An 18,017-nucleotide genomic window follows, 5' to 3' on the forward strand; every position below is an offset into this window, starting at 1 on the left:
ATCTCCACTCATCCTGATAAATCCATCCCACAGACAAAGGACTTACCTAATATATCTGTAGGATCCAGTTCCAGGCTCTTCTTCGGTGTCGGTTTGCGATTTCTGTGGAGTGGCCTCGGACCTGTGTTCCCCTGACTCTTGTATCCTTCATCGCTCACTTCGGAGGAGTCGTCTCGCCAGGCGGTCTGTTCGTCGCGCAAACCGGGACTCCACTTTATGGGGTTATATCTGTGGAAGAAGGAATAAGATAAGAATCACTTTAATTAAAGGGTTACATCTTTGGAAGAATAAGGATTCAGTAAGAATTACTTTAATTAAAGAGGTAATATCTGTGAAAGAATCAATGAAATCGGATTTATTTTGGAGGATTATATTTTTAGAAGAATCATCTGTGTAAGAATCGCATTTGGGGATTATACTTGTGGAAGAAACAATAAAAATAAGAATCACTTTACTTAAGGAGTTATATCTGCGGAAGAATCAAAGAAATAAGAAAACTTTTATCGATTACATTCGTGGAAGAATCAATTAAATCAGAACTAATCTAAGGGGTTCTATGTATGAAAGTATGAGGAAAATGAGAGATGGAGGCTCTAAGAGTAACGACAGACAGATGCCATGAGTTCGAAGCTAAAATAAATATAAAAATAGCTATGCCTTTTGTCGTGCCTCAAAGACTTGCCAAACGTTCAACACCTCCATCTCATCCACACTCCTCCCACTCCTCAAAATCCTTCAACAGAAATAAACAACAATACCCTAACAAACTAACCTGCCAGAACCAGTGCGAGAGAAGGGGGCGCCGGGGTCCCTGTTGGCTGGCGACTGGGACCGTTGGCGCAGGGAGGAGCGGCCCTCAAGGGAGTCTCGCCTGATTCCTCGGCCGCTAGCGCTCGATCTGCGACGCGGCGACGGAGAGGAGGGAACGTAGCCTTCGTCACACCTGCGGGTCAGAGGGAAGGTTTTTCAAAGGGTCTTTGGGGGAGGGGTACTAAATGCATAAGAACTAGGAATCATATTTATATATGTATATATGCATGCATATGCACAGCGACACATATACACGTACACGCACGCACGCGCGCACACACACACGAAGCAAAAATCATCCACGTCCGAAGGAGAATGCCTCCATACTCTCAGAAATTAAAAGAGATTCTCGAACGATAATTAAAAAAACAACATACTAACGCATAAACTGAACATGGAACACAGAAGGTGACATGGTACGTCTTGAGAGAATCATCTACACAAATCCATCATAAAAATATGTCATACTAGTTACATCGGTATGGCAATTCCACACTAATCTTATTTCACGCCCTTTATTTAAATATAATCAAGAGTCAGAATTAACACCACGGACATTGGACTACTGTGATTGTCTAAAAGTTCACTGTACCTTGAACAACCATATCGTCAAGCCAGTGCACTCTTTCACTATACCGTGGTCATTGTTTTTAATCAGCATATTTCACCTCTTTCCTCGCCTTCTTCTCTTTCAATTTTCACTGTTTATCATATCACAAATCCGCAAGTTTTAAATGTAATGATTTGTGTATCCAAGTCTATTTCTCTTCGCTTTACATAATGTGTTTTCATTGCGTTCTGCTCACTCCACTTTTAGATCAGGATTAGACGCTTGACAAACGCTAATATTTCAATGTTTTGTTTTCCCTGAATAAATCAACAGCATTAAATAAAATCGTTTGAATGAGAGTTATCAAGTTTACATTTCTTTACTATACATTTTAATTTCTAGGGTGAAATAGACTACGGAAATTCAGCATTCACATAGGTACCCTCTTAAATAAACTATCAGGAATCAACAATACTTTCTAAATTTATTTCATTTTCGGTGCATTTGAATACCAACTTTGTGCACTACATTGTGTTGGCACTGCACCCATCACTAAGTTTTGGTGCTTGTTTCAGATACTGAAGCATTGACTGGCGCAGGGCATTTCGTTGGTATTAACGATGCCTTCATGCCAGAAGCTTTTGCCCTCTGTTCTAAAGAATTTTGTAACCTGATCCATTCTAGCGACCTCTTTGCTGTTTTCTGCATACTTTCTGTGCTTCTTTGTTTCCCTGTTTTGGCAGATACCTCGTGCGTTTTCCTATGTGGCGTAAAGGAAAATGTGAAAGCTTTTAAAGATGTGTTACTAGTTTTGTTTGCATCATTTGTACTGGATGGATCTCTGGTCGAAGATGAAGGCTTATTGTGCACACATGTTGGTATCTTTGTACTACATTTCGAAGGGTCATTGTTCTTAGCGTCGTAAACAGGTATGTCTTCCTTTATCTCTGAATTTACATCAAGTATTCCAAGACTTTTATAAGGCTTAGGAGTTGAAGTTATGGTCAAAGTTTTGGTTGGAATATTATTAATCTTAAGCTCTTCTAAAGATATATCCGCACTGTCAGGATTATGCTGGGATAAAATCCTATTTTCTCCTGAACGCGTTTCTCTTCCAAGCTTTCTTTGAGGGATGCGTGAAGATGAGGATAGAGGTGTCTTGTTGGCCTGATCATTGCTCCCTTTTGTTCCGTGTTGTGGGGCGGGCGATGCTGATCTACTGCGGGATGCATCTTTAGTCTTTCTGATACCTTTGTGCCATTGCTGGTTTGTAATTTGTGTTGCGTCATGGGGGGATTTTCTGCCAAGTTTCTTCGGCAGGTATACACTCCTTTTCCTTTCAGGAGTAATTTTAGGGATGGAATTATGGAGAGATTCTTGGCTCCGGGAAAACCTATTCTTTACTTTACGTGGAGTAGAGGCTTGTTCTTTATTCAAAGGGTTAAATGTTGCAGAAAGAGCAGCTGCTCCCTGGGTGAATTTTCTTTGTGAATTCCTCTCACGCAGCCCACGGTTCGATAAACTAGACGAATTAGTCATTCTAGATGTAGGTTTGCTATCTGCAAATTCCCTTGACTGTATCTGTGTCCTTGATGTGGGAGTCTGAACTTGTGCGTGACCTCCAGACCTTTCAATATCAATAGGAAGAACATGATAAGCCAATTGCATAACTAGCAACTCCAAGGGTTGCGAAAAGATTCACTTTACTACTTCAGATGCCTCTTGTGTTCATGAAAAAATTACCCTATTATATCATCTTACACTTTTATATACACCATCATGAGCTGCCAAGTCTTCGAAAACTGACTAAATTCCCTCCTCACATCGCTGTTAAATATCAATAAATGCAACCACTCCAAACTACCAATAAAAGTAAAAATATATATATATTAAAAAAATTACGCAATGAAAACAAAATTAAAAATATTAACCGAAATGACCTTACCTCTCATACGTGACGTTCATGAGTTGCCTCTCCTGTCCGCTGCTCGACGTCTTGAAGCCCACGCGGGAAGACAGGGCCGTGCGGTGACCTGGATGCGAGGGGAGGAGGAGAAGGCTGTCAGTGATGTCTGATTTGTTGGAAGTTTAATATCGAAAGGGAGGCGGAGAGTAGGTGGAGACTGATAGATTAATATATACATGCATATATATACACGTAAATATGTGTGTATATATATATATATATATATATATATATATACATGAAAGGAGAAAACACACTACCGTGTAGATACTATGGTATAAAAACCCACAATGTAAAACTAGATTTATTGAAAATGAGACTACAGTTTCGGAATCCACCTGGATTCCATCTTCAGGTCTCTGGTCTCTGAAGATGGAAGAGACCTGAAGATGGAATCCAGGTGGATTCCGAAACTGTAGTCTCATTTTCAATAAATCTAGTTTTACATTGTGGGTTTTTATACCATATATATACATGTAAATGTATATATACATATATATATTCTATACACATATATACATATATACACATATATGCGAATATACATGCATACACACACACACGCATACATACACATATATATATATACATATATGTGTGTGTATGCATATTTACAGAGAGTAAGAAAAAGAAAGTGAGCAAAAGAATAGGAACATAAATACAAAAATAATAATAATAATAATAATAATAATAATAACAATAATAATAAAATCAAAATAAATAAAAAGATGACTCAAGTTCCAAAAATACTTTAATAATTTCCCCCTAACTTGCTTGCATCACGTCATCCGGTGCCCAGTAGCAAGCGGAGTCCAAACGACGCAGTTCTCGAAACCAACACAATGGCTCCACAACACCACTCCTCTGTTATCACTTTGCATAAAAAAGACCCCCAAAAAGGTAGAAAAAATAGGCACAATCACCGTAACAAATGCAATAAAATGCATTTCTCTTTTTTCGTTTTTACTTCCAAATAAACCCCTTCATCCATGTTGCACCTGGATCGGGCGGGGCAAAGTGTGTCACAGGCAGCATGATCACGGACTGAATAGGAACACACGCAGGCCGAGCGTGACTCCAGTTAGGTGATTTCTCGGCCGGATGAGGACTAATGTTTTTGCCTTTGGAGTGTATCAGGTCGTATACGGAATGGGAAAGCGAGGAAGAGAGAAATGGAGATGTAAGGAGAAAAAGAGGCAGGGGGAAGAAGAAAGAGAGAGTGAGAGAGAGAGAGAAAGAGAGAGAGAGAGAGAGAGGGAAGGGGAGAGAGAGAGAGAGAGAGAGACGGGGGGGTGGGGCGAAGAAAGTAGAAAGGAAGGGACACAAACAGAGATAAAGAGAGAGAACCGAGTCCTCACAGAATGACGTCTTACCTTGACGACACCTGCAGGGATCGTGCTTGTCCAGGTAATGCTCGAGGGTGTCCCATCCTCCGCCGACGCGCACCATCACGTGGTTACGGAGAATCTGAAAACACAAGTATTTCACGTCAACAAAGAATTCTGCTAAGGTCGTCAGTCAATGGTAAACTCACACCTAAAATTCTAATAAACTCTCTTACCATATTATGCTTTAAGAAGAAACAAAATCAAACAAACACGACATGCCATACAGAAATGACCATAACAAGTAGGAGGGAAAATATACATGAAGCTTTAAATCCCCTACAAAGGCATGTACACACCCCACGCGTCGCTTTTCATATACAGCAGAAAAGATCTCGCTTCCAAACAAGGGAAACCTAGAGACCCAGATTACACAAGGGAAGCTAATACACACAAAGACGACTAGTGTTGTCGACGCTTTCCCTAAGCCTCTCGGGGTAAAAGGGAATCTAAGAGTGAAATTGTGACGTTCTTGAGGGGAATTCAAGAGCTTCGGGTAACGGGGCGAGTGGCGTTATCAACCTACGTCCGTTGGGGTTGTTGGGGATGGTAAAGGTTGGTATAGGTGGGATTATTATTATTACTATTATCATTACTTCTATTTATCTACATTATTATTATATATATTTTATTTTTACTTGAGGTTATATGTGTGATGCTGAATAATCAAATACTGTACCTTGTTGATGCAGTGGTAGAAAAATACGTTATAAACAAAATTGGTTTATTGTGTAGCATGGCTATAGTGTTTTTTCTATCATGCTAGGTTTATATTAAGATATTCCAAATATGTACTGAAGTTCTGGATATAATGGATGTGCAGCAGGGTTACGGAAAGGGGAAAATGAAACCAAACCTAACGAAGAACAGGATATCATAGAGTAATATTACTTATCCTAAAATAAGCATACACATGTCTGGGGTAAGTTGCTCACACATACACGCACGCGTTTGTGCGTGTAACTCTCCATACCAAATACCACCTTAAAATACCCAAAAGAGACCCGAAGGACACTTACCCTGACGAAGATCAGGACGCGCGTGTCGCCAATACGGTATTTCCCCTCAGACACCTTGACCATCGGAAACTGTGAAGGGCAAGAGCACCTCTCCACCAAGTCCCGCACCTGTAGGGAAAAAGGGGAGAATGTTAATATAGATGGTCTTTTACATGTTATCACATAAACATTACTAAGTGTGAGTAATTATGGGTAGCATTGTGTTAAATAGGGTGTATTCTATATATGTTTCGTGTGTAGATGTATAAAGCGTGTTTAAATATCTGTGTATATAGGGAGGTGTTTATGCGTCTGTGTATCTACAGATGGCTATGCCGTGCTTGTATTTGTACAATAGTAGGGGCGTATATGGACAATTCTATGTAGGTTTAAATATATATACATATATATGGATATATATATAGATATATATATATATGGATATATATATATGAATATATATATATATATATGGATATATATATATGGATATATATACATATATATACACAAATGGATATATGTATCATGTACGAATATACACTGAACACAACACTGCAAATCGAACACCGAACAATCAGATAGAAACTAAAACCCACAAAAATCACAAGAACAAAACAGCATCATCATCACAACGAAGAAAAAAAAAACTAAGAAAAACGAAGAGAAAAAAAATCAAGAGAAATTTCACATTAAGAAAACAAAAAGCGAGGTAGGAGAGAGAAAGAGAACGTTCTCTGCAGCCCAGACCGAGTCCTCGTGTCGCCGCTAATCCGTCACAGTGAGAGGGATAAAGTATAAAGAGGCATAAAGAGTACATAAAGTATCCGACTTAAGGTAATTCAAGTAATGCCACGGAGCACAGGGAACGATGGATGACTAATTTGGGAGTCTCCGCATTTGAGGAAAAGACGAGCATGTTATTAGATATTGTGTCCTGGTTGTTTCAATGCTCTTCCCGATACAAAATACTAAAGCCAATGAATGTAGGTATACATTGTGCATATGCAATTGTACGCAGATGTATATGCATGTGTAAATGTTCAAACACGCATATACAGAGAACGAGACAGACGTATAGACATAAATACACACAAATACAAAATGTAAATGAATGCACAGGCAATCCATTCCACGCTACAAAAACGCTTCTCACAAAGGCAAACGTAATAACCGCCGGACCTCATTTACCGCGAAATAAACCACAGGGGCCAATTTTGTAAGACGATCTAACCTCAGACATTGATTCTTCAAAGACATGCTTGTTCTGTGATACCTGGGATTCAGTTTCGTCTCTAGAGATGTAAATGTATAAAATACATTACATTTATTTGTGTTACTGGAATTTCTCTAGTTCTTCCCTTTCGTTGTATTATTATTATTTTTTTTAATGCACGGTTATGGGATGACGTAAGACATAGTACCAGCAATGTGATGAATTTATGGAAGTAGTATCCATAAGTTTTACGTCTGGTAGTCATCTGATATTCAGTGTAAATTTTTTAACAGTTTTTATAGAATGTCTCAGATTTGCCATGTAAACCAAAATGGAATATATATATATATATGTGTGTGTGTATACAGTACATAAACTCATATATATATGTGTGTGTGTGTGTGTGTGTGAGTGTGTGTGTGTATGTGCGTGTATACATATGCATATACATACACACGTGTTTGTAAATGAATGTACATGAATATATACATAGTGGTGTGTTATATTTACACTGTATGTATATATTTGCGTACCTATATTTACTTATGTTCGCTTCTTTATAAATATATTGTGTTTCCCGTGTGCACATTATTATATAAAAACCATGCATACATGCATACACACACACATATATATGTGTGTGTATGATATATGTTTATATACGTATTTTTTATATTTACATACACACGTGTGTGTATTATAAATAAATAAATAAATGTACATACATATATATATACATATATATGTATAGATATATATATATATAAATGTTTATATATACATACATATATGTACACACACATATGTGTATATGTATATATACATTCAAATGTACAGTTTTGTACACATACACAAATACTGAATCAAGAACAGTTTTCATTATCGCTTTACATCTTCACGCAGATCGCGAGTGTCATTTCGCCGCATGCTGTCAATGAAAGAACAAACGGGATGCGCAGGCGTCGTGACCGCAAAGGCGTCACGTGACTCGAACAGCAGCAGGAGGCGTCGACAGTGGGGAGGGGGGAGGGGGGTAACGCGTTCACGCTTTCACTCTCTCTTTTGCCGAAACGATGAAAGTTTGGAACAATGTAGTTAGCAGGCTGCTTTATGACTATAGTTTTGTCGCATTCATCGCCATATTTCTTTTAGAGGTATTGATTTTAAAAAATAATATGAACGTAAAACAAATCGAAAATTTGTTTAACGTCTTTTCATATTTTAAGAGAATGATACAGATTGTTAAATGAATTAACACGTGATTGTGAACTTTTTTGTTTTTACTCGGCTTGATAAACTGCAACGTAATGTGACCATGAACTGTTATGCGCCTTTTTCACCACGTGTATTTTAAAATATAAACAATGGTGAAGTGGAGAGTAAAAATAATAGTAAAATTACTTCGGAGAGAAAGGTAAGTAAACGAACAAGACATGGCGATAATTGAAAAAGATTACAATTCTTACGTTAGTTTGAATATTCATCACACTCCATAACCCCCGTTCGCTTTTTTTTTATTTTTTAGTATTAGCATTTATCCCCCTCATTATCCTTTTTCTCTTTGTTAAGAGTAAGAAATTCGAGGCGTATCCTTCGAATTCTATGCGGCGCTGGGAGAAACCCGCAAAGACCGCGGAGATAAATAATATACATTTATGTTCACCGCAGACACGCACTGACTGCACGGATGCATATTTTTAGTGATATATAATTAGAGTGTTATTACTACCATGATGAATATATGGTTGCGATCTGTTCATGGTAATACTACGCATGTGATACAATGAATGTCTGATAATGGAAAGCTGAAGGGAATGTCTCGTGGGTATAGTTTAAGGTAGAAGCTAATGCATAACTTGCAGAAGCTGGTTAAGAGAATGCCTCTCTTTGAACTGTATGTTTTTATTTTCGCACAGGACTAAATACACATACACAAAAAGATCATGACTCTTCGGGAGGGAGCGGAGGGGGGGGGGGGGTAATGACGTCACATATATCAGCAGAGATAATTATTTTAACGCCAATATTTATCTCAACGAAAGCCTTTTGTGTCCTCAAACATAGAACCTCCGACCCTTATATAATCACTAAAACCCTTCGACTCCCCTTCCGATCTTAAAATCTAATTTATCTCTTAAAAATATCAAGTAAAAAATTATGACCCAGATGGATTTCATTGTCTACAAGCAACATCGCTCGAACCCTGTTGCATTCCTTGCCACGCCCTTCCACCCGATTCCCATTCTAGATTCTTACCCTCTCCAATTTCAACACTCCCCCCTCCCTTTTTTAATGTATTTTCCTCTACCATCCTCCTCCTATTTATTGCACATCCTCCCTCCTTACGTTATCTCCCACACTTTTTCACCCCTCTTCTGATTCCCCTCATTCTCCCTTCCCCTCCGCCTCTTGCACCCATGAGTCAGGAATCAATACCCAAGCTTAGTCACATGGCGCTCACATTGCATTAATTCCCTGTCACGATTCGTGAAGGTCTATCTACGGCACTCGCTTCACAGATACCCTCTTACAGGTTTCGGTCGGGCATGTTCGCCTCTGTGGGGACTGCGGCTTATCAGGATGATATAAATGGAAATGGACTTTATAAAAAAAGGATCATCCGGAAGGTGATGATGCAAACTTGAACGCTTACGTAAATAAATCGAATTTTGATTCCATATGCTATCAGATGTGTCTATATGTGTATATGTATGTCTATTTTAATATATGCGTTAACATGTGTGCGTGTGTTAATATGTATTTATATATATATATGTGTGCGTGCGTGTTCATCTATCTACATATATATACACATATACACATATACTTATACACAGTATATGTGCATATACAAATATTTTAATATACATATATACACACCTATTTGTATAAATGTGTATATGTATGTATATAAATATATATATATATGTATACACACATACACACCTATACATATATACATGTGTACGTATATGTGTATATATACATATATGTCATGGGAAATCCCAAAATGTCGGCAAGAGTCTCAGAGATCCTCTGAATCTTTGTTGTCACTTTCGAGGATGGAGGAAACCACGCGACTTCTAGCAACGACCTCTTTCCTGTCTCTTAGAATCTGTATTTTTGCATATTTCCTGTTCCTATCATACAAACAGATAAAGTACTCTGCGCTCATTTTCTCTCCCTCCCTCTCTTTCTACAGAAGCCAACACAGAAGCAGAGAGAGACATACGGCACGGTTCCAGCGTCGACACCCCACCCCGCACCCCACCCACCCAATCACCCAAGAGATCGAAAGTGCTTTGCGGGATGAGGAAATAAAAGGGAGAAATGAATCACACTTTCTCCCGCGTGCATAAAACTCTCGTCGGTTTATCTGCGCCAGACATCTACAACCGTGACCTTCCTCGTCCGCTCTTTCACGTGCGTTGCGGTGACCCAATATGACCCCTTACACAGACAAGAGAGGGTGGGTGAGAGTGAGAGAGGGGAAGGAGGGAGGGAGGAATGGAGCGGGAGGAGGGGGAAAGAGAGATGAAAAAGAAAGGAGAAGAGAGACGGGAAAAAGAGATGAAAAAGAAAGGAGAAGAGAGACGGGAAAAAGAGAGAAGAGAGAAGTGAGAGCACCAACGACCACGCCCTCGCACGTTCTCCCTACTAGAGCAACATCTTCCCACATCCCTTATCACGCCCACGCCATCGTCTGCATCGCATATGCTTCGAAATTACACACACTGGAACTCATTGCAGACCACGCCCACCATCGCCACCTTCAGAGAGAGCGCCCCCTCCCCTTCACCATCCATCTTTCTTCCTCCGACCCTACATGTCACGCCAAACCCTGTAACAAAGACTTCACGACGTTACGATGACGATGGGCACGCGCTGTTTCACAAACAAAAGCAGAATAGGACGTCGTAACCCAAGGAAAATACCCTTACCCACTTGACCACAACCCACTGCCTACTCCTCTTAGCCCTTTCCCTTCTTCGCTACTTATCAAATCCCTCCCCCCTTCTCTTCGCCTCAACCCCATCCCCTCCAACCACGTGTCCTAAACCCCCAAAACAAGCTCCCCCCTCCCACGACCCATCTCCAGTGAACCACCTCACTCCTCGATCACCATTCCGTGACTGACTCATGTGCTGCATCGTATCACTCTCTCTCTCCCTTCCCTTCCCCTTCTCTTCGTCTCCTTTATCTTCTTTTTTTCTCTTTGTATTTCGTCTAATCCCTTCTCCCCCCTTTCTCTTCTCGTCTGATGTGTTGTCGTTTTTCTTTTCCTGTTTTTTTTTTTCCTTTCCTTATTTTAAGGTTTCTTCCCGTCATTTCTCCCCTTCCTTCTTGTTCTCATATCTCTCTCTTTATTTAATTTCCCTTATATTCCCTGCTCCTCAATAACAGGAAAGAAAAAATGGTTCAACTTACTCAGTTTGGCTGCAATAAAAAAGATATGCATAGAAAACGAAAAAGACCCGCGCGACGCTCTACGCAGGCATAATACCTTCATGTGGCAGGATTTTTTTTTTATGAACACTATTATATGACTTTATGAGTCTTTATGAGTATGAACAGTTTTGTGTTGCTAAGAGAAAGGGTTAATACAATACTGGAAACGGGTAGATGCAGAATTGTTATGAGGTAGTTATGTGAACAAGGATAGGAGAAAGGTTAAAGAAGAGAGGGGAAGAGGGCGGCCACATGCGCAATGTTTTAATGTCAAGATTCATTGACGTGTGAGTTGCAAAAGTGGGGGGCCGTGTGAAAAAAATAATAGAGAAAAGAGAAATTGGAAGAGAGAGAGAGAGGATTTTAATTATATATGTATATATAGTATACACACATACATAGATATATGTGTACACTTACAAAAGCACAAACACACGCATACATATATACAGAGAAAAAAACAGAGACAGAGACAGACAATGAATCTCTACATACTCTCACGAACGCGTCGCCTTCTTTACCTTAAACTCCACTTTCACTTAACTTTTCGTTTATCGTTTTTTCCCATCCGTTGTATCACGGGTCAAGAGAAAGGCGGGGCATTACGGGGTGTAGGGCAAGGGGTATGGCGAGGGGAGGGGAGGTGTTACGTGAGTACCTGAAGAAGTCTTTAAAGAGAAGTAAAGAATTTTCAATAAGCATTATGGATCATGGTTATGAGGAAGGATAAGATGTAGCAACAGCATAAGGAATCAGAGAGAGGGGAGAGAGGAAGAGACAGACGATGGAGAAAGAAAGAGAGGGAGAACAAAAGAAACCGACAAAGAAAGACAAAGTAACAGAGAGCGAAAAAAAACTAAACACAGCAACCGGATGGGTACCTCTCATCGGACTTGCAAGTGCACGCTCTCCGCCCACACACCCGACAGACTGTCAACCTTCGCACAAAAGCCGAGATGGACCCGGGCGTGACTGCCCATCCCCTGTCGACGCCATTTCTGTCACGTTTTCTGTCACTCTAAGGTATTCACACTCGAGCTAAATGCCTTCGGGAAATCCTTTGCCGCGTACTCCTCGTGGCTTTATGGTCATCGGCCGGATTTGCTAGAAGTGAGAGTAACAACGGTGCTTCCTTTATATATATATATATATATATATATATATATATATATATTGGTCATTTTCTCATCATGTGCAGTGGAGATTATCTATCCTATCCTCTCACTTCCTTTTCTTTATCCCTATCCTTATTCTTTGTTTTTTTATAACCCTTCTTTACTTTTTCTTTTCTCATAGCTTATCTCTCCTCTTTCCTCTCTCGTTTCATCCCTATTTTTAGTCCTTCCTTCCTTCTCCTAACCCCATCCTTAGTCTCTTGTTCTCTATTCCTCTTTCTTGTTTCTCCTTCCTCCCTCTCTCTCCCATCTCCTCCCTAGTCTCTTTCTCTTTCTCTTCCCTACCCCTAGTTTCTACATCTGCCTTAGTTTTCCTATTCCCGCGTTCTCCCTCACTATATTTCCTCTTCCCATTCCTGGTCCTCCATCTCCACCTCTCCTTTCTATTTCCCATTTCTCGTCCCTCATGCATCTATCCCTAGTCCTCTCTTATTCCCTCCCCTCTCTCTCACATCCTTATTCCTAGTCCCTCATCTCTCCCTCTTTCCTCTTCTTACTTCGTAGTTTCTACTCCCTCCCTCCCTCCCCTCCCCTCAACCCTTTCCCGATCATTCAACTTCCAGAGATGAATGTGCATATTTTTCGCTATTCATTTAAACTACTTAGCATCTTCAATGACGCAAATCCACCCCGTGAGAAGAGGAAATATCTGTCACCTGCCTAGTTCGTGGAAGGAGAGGAGGGGAAGGAAAAGGGAGGGAAGAGGGAACGAATAGGTGATAGGCGAGGGAAGGAAGCAGGAAAATTAAAAGAGAGGACGCATGAATAGAACATTAAGACAAGGAACCATTATATCTACGTATGTATGTGTGTAAATGCAGATGTTTGTATCTATCGATCCACACAAACACATATATTGCGAGAGAGAGAGCGAGAGAAAGAGAGCCCAACCACGCATGACGAAACGTGATGACGGAAAGCCAGCATCTTGCAAATGTTGCCGAAATGTAAAATGCCAAAACCACCGCCATTTTTCTTCAGCTGAGTGTTTCATCTTGGTGCCTCGACCCCTCTGTACCACATGACTCTCAGAACCAATCTTCTCTCCTACCTCTCCCTCTTTCATCTTCTATTTTTTTAAATTTGCAAATCGCTGCCACTTGTTTATTTGATAATAAGTACAGTTTAAAGTCTACCATATCTTATAATTTACGACTAGAATCACACACTTTCTTCGCTGTTCGTTTTCTATACAATAGCCATTCTTTAATTCCTTTTTTTTTTTCTTTTTCTTTTTGAGGGGGTACCTACATTTCCTTTTATCTCTCGCCTCCTCCAAAGACAAAAGAAATACCAGCACGCCGATGCCACCCGAGGGCATCTTACCATCGGCAGCTACGGACTTTTACTGCTGAATGGGGAAAAAGCTCGGGACTTCCATTCATTACTGCGTTCACTGGCCGTTATACCGATCGGGCCGGGAGGGCGTTTCGTGAAGCTGGAGGAAGTGAAGTGATGGAGAAAATGAGGGAGAGAAATGGAGAGGGAGTAAGAAAGGGATAAAATCAATAAGTTATGAGCATTACTTATTCTTTTCTTATATAATATTTAAATTTCTTTTCACTACGCACGAAATTCATACCCAAACAACACATACTCTATTCATATACATACACACATATATAGATAGGTATACACATACATGTGTTATATGTGCAATATATATTATATATATAATACATCTATATCATACATATATATATGTTAATAAATATATACTCTTCCTTTGTTCACTCTTCAGAATCTCTACTACCGTCGTGTCCCGTAATCTCCCTATCCTTGACCCTTCCTCCTTACGCAATCTACCTACGCCTCCTGTCCGTGACTTGGACGTTATTCCGAGGTTCCCTTAGAGTCCCTTCTGACTTCCAACCCCCCCTCCCCCCTCCTTCTTCCTATCTTCCCCACTTACTCTCTCTTGCTCTGACAGGCAGCCCGATCATGATATGTCACTTTCTTGTAAAATGAGGTCACCGAGGTAAGGGTAATGAGTCGCCTACTCTCGCCTCTTACATTCTTTCGTGATGCTATCTTTCTCGACTGATTTCTATCTCCTGTCTCTCTACTCTCACTTCTCTCATTTTCTGTTTTGTGTTTTTCCTTTCCTCTCTCTTCTTTTACAGTTACCCCCTCTTTCTCGTTTCCGTCACATTCTCTCCCTCTTCTTCATTTCCTAATCACCCATTTCCCTACCTGCCGAAACCACGACCCCCTCATTTCGTATTCACCAGATCTCTCTCTCTCCCGCAGAAACATGTGGACATCCGGACATGAGCTCATCCCTAACTATGCGGTGCCACCATCCACCCGGCCCTGGGTGGCACCTCCGCCTGTTTGCACGCTCGGCTGCCCACTGGAGAACGGCTCCGAATGGTCAAGTCTCTCCCTTACTTTCCCAGCCGTCTCCGCGCCGCGCCTGGACTTCGCCGTGCATTGTGCAACGCCGCGCAATCTTGAGAGTTAACTAACGTTGGTCATTCTTCATTGTTTTGTTCCATCCCTTAGTTATGCTTTCTTCCTTTTCCATTTCTTCTCAAATTTCCTTTTTTCCTATTATTTTTCGCCCCTTTCTTACTTCCTCTCCATCCCCACAATATCTTGATCTTCCCTGTTCATTGCTCAAGAAATACATCAATTTAATATCATGGAGTATTTACAGTGTGAAAATTCCGGCGCCTTGTTCATTATTTCTGCCTGTACTTACATGACGAAACAACATAACCATGTCGAAATCTTAAAAGACAAGGTAAAATAAGTATTCTTTTACACATCAAATATATATTTGTACACTTTTACACAATATTACAATCTTAACCACCCCTATAAAATATCATATCAAAATGGGAGCGAAGTATCTTATCAGTGAAAATAATAATGACGCAGTACATGTTTATCATGAATGGCTACGTCAACGGAAGACATCAATACATTTTGATCATGCATAAGGCTAGCAATAAACACCGGGAAGAACCAAGGCCAAGCAACCCTTGCAATGAGAAGCATGTCCTTTGACATCTGGTTTACAATCAATGGAATATTACTCTTCCAAAAGTTTTCCTATTTACAACAGTCTGAAATACAGTGACTTGAGACAAGCAGAGTGTTAAATTCATAAATCAAAAGTGATTGATGTACTGATATCATGACTATCACCTTTCAAACCATACTCAATTCTCAAATGAATTAAAACAGATATTTTGTTTCCCCAAACTTGGCAAAGCAGGACGATTTTCGGATCAGCTATAGAAAAATAGACCCTAAAAAGGCCAAAAAGGAACCCTCCAAGAAAAAACTAAGCAAAAGGATCCCCCCCAAGAAAAAAATGGCACAAAACTAACACAGAAGTGACGTCACCATCTTGAGCAACGAGATCCACGTCCGTTTTCTCGGTCCCATTTCCTCTTGTTCCTAGGCAATCCAAAGGTAATCCAAGCCCACCACCGTTAACTGCCACTGACCATCTAGAGCGCGAATGAGCTTTTTATTTACTGCGCGGAACATATTGCACATTTTTGACACGAAAAGAGCGTTGCAATAACTTCAGATTGGCGAGGAGCCATAACGCACGAGTTGCAAAAGAACCAGGCGTTTCCACTGTTGCAAGACGAAATTACGCACATCTTTTGTCGCAACTTAAGTAGACTGTAATATATATGGGGGGGGGGGGCATATAGAACCTGAAGTGGGGAAATTATAAGCAAAACATATGGACCCAAATCTACACAAATTCAGAGAAATGGCATCAATGAAAAAATAAAAAATAAAATAACCGAATAACGTTTATATGCATTTCCTCTTCCTTCTCTTAACTACATTCCACACTGCAGGGAAGTCATGTCATGCTTAATCACGAACACAATGGCCGCGGTGCTATTCCGGTTAGCATTTACCTGGCATTTAGCTCACTCTTAAATGAGGAAGAGGGTGGGGGCGCTAATGCAGACAAAGGGAGAAACAGAAAATAAATCGGTATGGTTCTCCTTGCTGTATACGCGTTTTCATTTTGTTTTATCATTAATTATATATTCAGACTCTCCTATAGTTATATGGTATTACGACCATGGCTATCATCCTTACATTGTTATTTTATAACATTAGTTGAGCAAGGGTCTATGATGAACAGTAATAAATGAATCTTCACTATGTATCATTCACTACATAAAAGTAATCTATCAACTGATAGTAATCCACGGAACAAGAAACAGCGAATTTTATTTAAAAAAAATAATAATAAATAAAAAATCAATAGATTTATGATAAAACAGCCGTGTCGCTCAATTGTAGAATACTTATACTTCCAACCTATGCCTTTATCTGCCTGTTTACCTCCCGATCAACCTTCTCAACTCCCCCTCCCCAACAATACCTACCACTTCTAACCCTCCCTCCCCTTCAAATCATAACGATGTTCTGGCACTGCCCACCTACCCGAGGCCCTGTACATATAATAACAGAATAATGCTGATTTCCACTGACTTTCCACGACGCACGATTATGGGGAAATCATGGGAGTTATGGAAGCATGAAATAGGTGATGGGAGAGAGTATGTTGGTTAGCATATCTATAATATAATGCGTTGAAATACCAATCATATTACTTCCTGTTGTTATATTGTGTTGACAGATATGTTGCATTCAAATGTAACCCGTGAAGTAATATACAATGTGGAATGCATTTATGAGATGTAGCCGTGTAAGTGTGTGTATGTATGTGTGTACATGTGCGTTAAGGCTCAAGGTCCATGCGTGAGTGCAAGTGTGTGTGCGTGTGTACGTGTACATGTGCGTTAAAGCTCAAGGTCCATGCGTGAGTGCAAGTGTACCCCTTAAGTATATGAACCAAATAAATACCGATAAAAAAAAACAATCTACATGACCCATAATTACTCCAGCAAACACCGCCGTTGCGTCATGATGCCCATCAATATGACAGGCAATACCCGTTTGTTACCTGCACCTCCATGACGGTACACGATTAGGTTTTTCAAATCGGATTATCTGCGTTGCGCAAGAACGGGAACGGCTGATGATCCCGCGATGATTAGTACGAATGGGTGATTACGTTGTGGCAAGTTACGGGAGATTGGGCAAGCGAGACTCGTTTGCGCTCTTACGTCACGACTCGCTGTGCACGTATACGCGTGCGCGCGTGCGTGCGTGTGTGTGTATGTGTGTGTACGTGAGGGAGAGAAAGCGAGTGTTATTTCCGTTTTGTACTGGGCATTCTGTGTGAAGATTAAACATTATCGGTATGTATGATTCAATTGCATGTAGTGTGAATGTTTACCTACAAGGCGAATAACTTTATTTGAACAGTCAGTCAAACGCACTACAAAAACATATAAGGCAAACAGACCCTTAAACACACAAGCTACAAATGACACACCTAAAAGAGTCAGCTGATAATACCCATGTAAGCACATACCAATCAGTATCCACCATTGAACCTCATAGCTCCATCTGATACT

The 18,017-nt window shown here is 40.2% G+C and overlaps 1 protein-coding gene across 1 annotated transcript in view; it reads right to left on the reverse strand.

Annotated features, from left to right (window-relative positions):
* Nucleotides 1-18,017, reverse strand: part of LOC125029276 (GAS2-like protein pickled eggs) — a 190,514-nt gene that overhangs the window by 3,421 nt on the left and 169,076 nt on the right. The window contains exons 4-8 of the mRNA XM_047619168.1: nucleotides 5,731-5,838; nucleotides 4,700-4,793; nucleotides 3,306-3,393; nucleotides 773-943; nucleotides 47-228 (exon numbers count right to left, since the gene is read on the reverse strand). Of these exons, the coding sequence (XP_047475124.1) occupies nucleotides 47-228; nucleotides 773-943; nucleotides 3,306-3,393; nucleotides 4,700-4,793; nucleotides 5,731-5,838 (643 nt within the window). The remainder of the gene's footprint in view (nucleotides 1-46; nucleotides 229-772; nucleotides 944-3,305; nucleotides 3,394-4,699; nucleotides 4,794-5,730; nucleotides 5,839-18,017) is intronic.

This window comes from Penaeus chinensis, chromosome 9 (genome assembly GCF_019202785.1).
Source record: "Penaeus chinensis breed Huanghai No. 1 chromosome 9, ASM1920278v2, whole genome shotgun sequence".
Lineage (NCBI taxonomy): Eukaryota > Metazoa > Arthropoda > Malacostraca > Decapoda > Penaeidae > Penaeus > Penaeus chinensis.